At 39.5% G+C, this 3,237-nt stretch overlaps 1 protein-coding gene across 1 annotated transcript; it reads right to left on the bottom strand.

Moving 5' to 3' along the window:
• Window positions 1–1,782: 1,782 nt before the first annotated feature.
• On the bottom strand, window positions 1,783–2,241 carry LOC132066542 (uncharacterized). The gene has a single exon (XM_059459840.1). It carries the CDS (start codon window positions 2,239–2,241, stop codon window positions 1,783–1,785), a length of 459 nt encoding a protein of 152 aa, XP_059315823.1.
• Window positions 2,242–3,237: the final 996 nt, after the last annotated feature.

Raw genomic sequence — 3,237 nt, 5'->3', positions numbered from 1 at the left:
TAATACACAATTCAGTCCCGCTCCAGATCTACAGACCAACATACGGTCCGTATAAATTATACTGACCGTATGTCTGGCCGTAGATTTGGTCCAGAGGCTAGCCATCCGGCTGATTATACGGCCAAACATACGGCCGATAATTTATACGGCGCATGTTGGGCCGTACAATGCCTAGTTCTGCCGAACTCATTCTCGTTTACTCGTTTGATCTCCAATCCTTATGGGACCTTCTTAACACTTGTTTATCACCTCATTAACAATCTAAGGGACGTTATAACTCTTCTCCAAAGCCGTATTAAATCATCATGAACTTGTTACTCGTAAATCCTTTCCGATACATATCGTATGCCTTGCCTTCTCTTGGCAAACTTTCTTCTCTTATCTCGAACGTCTTTGAAATCTCAATTAGGGTCATCAAATGTCATTCCTTACTTATTGCAATACCGTATACTTCATGTTCTTCGTTAGTCTATTCACTATGCATCAACTAAATTTTTTTCGAGGTGTAACACAGGTATATCCAAGGAAGAAACTCATCTTGTTAGCCAACCATATTACGACCCAAGATACGGTCTGTGTATTTTTATATGGTCCGTATCTTAGGTTTTTTTTTCCTTAGCGACCCCAAATTTTCTATGTACAATTTCACTTCAATTTAAATTCAGACACCACACACACACAATTATCATGGTTTCAATTCCTACGGAGGTTAGATTACTCAGACTTCACCATATTTTTACAATTTTAGGATCATTAGCATTTTAATTGAACAATTATGTGCATAACAATTTCGGAATCCAACTTAGAATTCTTCAATCGAAATGCCCTCCAACCCATTAGGGGTTCGATATACTAATTCCCAATAGTCCTTAACGTACAATTTTTCTATCCCCAACTATAAAATTATCGACCATGAATTTACATGAATAAACCCTAGGTTCAATCAACACCCATCACCCCATCAATGAAATTATACCAATATGTACAAATTAATGATATTAGAGCGTCAACATACCTGTTGTGATGATGAATTCATGACTACACTTGATGACAAAGAGAAAAACTAATAAAAAAATTAAAATAGAGCAGTAGGTTTGTCGGTATCGCAGTTGATGATGGTAATGGATTTTGGTGATGTAATTGGAGGTATTTATGGAGATTGAGGGGAGGAATAATGGTGGGTGATCGGGTGTAAGTGGGAGAGTGTGTGAGTTAAGGTTTTGTGAAGTGGGAGGTTAAAGGCGCGACGGGGTTTTTGTTTAAACCCTCTCCGCACTTTTTTTTTTTTTTTTAACTAAAGATACGGGCCGTATTTTTGAATACGGTTCGTATTTTATCACCTTTTCTCTTGTGACTCACTATTTTGTATGATGCATAAATACGGACATATGACCGACCGTATTATTAGATACGGTCCGTGAAGTTGGTCGTATTTATGCATGTTACCAAACATTGTTTCCTTTATATTTTTTTTTTTACCTTTTATGCCCACAAATACGGTCCGTATTTCTAGATACGGCCCGTACTTCCTGACCATATTTAAGCATATTACCAAATAGTGAGTGACTATTTTTTTTGCAAAAATTTTACGATCCAAAAGTACGGCCCGTACTTTTCCTACTCATCCTTAAGTTTTCCTGCATTATCATCCTATGCCAAAGCAAACGCCAAACCACACAAAAACTACTAACACTACTGAAAGAAAAATACAAGAATTTTAAACCTTGGGTTGCCTTCAAGGCAGCGCCTAATTTAACGTCGTGGCACGACGGTGTTACCGGTTTACTCCGGGTCAGTAGTGTATCCATGTTTCAGTCGGGGTCTATCCACGATCCTATCTCCATCAATGCACCAATGGTAGTGCTTCACCCTTTGGACATTAACCCGAAATTTCCGAGTCCTATCCATGGTTTTCAATTCCATTGAGTCATTGGGTGAAACACTCACCAATTCGAAAGGTCCGGACCATTTGGATTTTAATTTGCTCGGAAAGAGCTTCAGTCTCGAGTTGTACAGCAGGATAGAATCACCCTTCTGAAAGTCCCACTTGAGGATCTTCTTGTCGTGATAGTGTTTCATCCATTCTTTATACAAAGCTGCACTTTCATAGGCCTGGTACCGGAACTCATCCATCTCATTGAGTTGAAACAACCGAAGTTTAGTCGCTTCTTCCCAATCCATATTCAGCTTCTTCAGCGCCCACATAGCCTTATGATTAAGTTTGACTAGCTCTGATACCATGGGTGTGTAGAGGGCGGGGAAACAGCAAGAAAGACGGCCAGACTGCAAGCACAATAGTTTTCTTACATAGTAGGACTGGGCTTTAACATCCCGAAGGACGGCTTGCCACAGACCTGACTTCAACAACCCGAAGGATGGCTTGTCAAGTTAGTCGCATAGCTTGAAAGATCATAGATATGAAAGTTTTTCCTACGAAATGGGTTCCGGCTCTAGCTAAGCTACTCAACTCGAAAAACTTTCACACTACTACGTACATACCGTCAAAGCTTCGGAAAACTATTGTACTTGTAGCAAGCTTAACTTGCTCAATATTTCCTAACGCTATACTAACTTAGGATCAGCCTTTCCATGCCTTTCAAAGAGAAGAACAAGAGAAATTTAGAAAGCAAACATTTTATTGATATTGAAAAATTTACATGGAGATTGTGTGATGCCTTCTAACTATTACATAGCCTCCTATTTATAGGAGTTGGAGGCTTTCACAAGACTTATCTTACATGGCACACGGGCCCCGCTAGACATGTGAAGGGCCTAATAAAACAAGCCTAATAAAATGAGCCTAATAAGACAGCCTAATAAAACAAGCCTAATAAAACGAGCCTAATAAGACAGCCTAATAAAACACGCCTAATAAAACAAACCTAATAAAACAAGGGAAACATTATCAAAAGCATGAGAACCATGTGCAAACATGTGACCGTGGGGTCCGCTTTTGTCTTTCTTGTAAGCACGTCAGTAAGCCTTATCCGACGGAGCGGTGCTTGATGGAGTCGACGGCGGAGTTGTGTATCCTTCCTCTATCCACCATTCTGGTCCATGTTTTTGCTTGAATTTTTCTTTGTTTTCCAAACTTCTTTTTCGCGACCTTGTGTAGTAGCATTTCCTGTTGGATGGCCCTGTCATATCTGGATCTATTTTTGTTGAATCTTGAGATGGAAAATTCAACCTTATCTTTGTGATAGCCTGAGTGACTTCATCTCTGATTATTTCATACGG

Source organism: Lycium ferocissimum, chromosome 8 (assembly GCF_029784015.1).
Source record: "Lycium ferocissimum isolate CSIRO_LF1 chromosome 8, AGI_CSIRO_Lferr_CH_V1, whole genome shotgun sequence".
In the NCBI taxonomy this organism is placed as follows: Eukaryota; Viridiplantae; Streptophyta; class Magnoliopsida; order Solanales; family Solanaceae; genus Lycium; species Lycium ferocissimum.
Note: the sequence above shows the minus strand (reverse complement) of the source record. Positions and strands in the feature narration are given on the sequence as shown.

Bases quoted from the DNA above. Each gene is read 5' to 3' on its own strand.
- LOC132066542 (XM_059459840.1), bottom strand. From the start codon at position 2,241: ATGGTATCAGAGCTAGTCAAACTTAATCATAAGGCTATGTGGGCGCTG.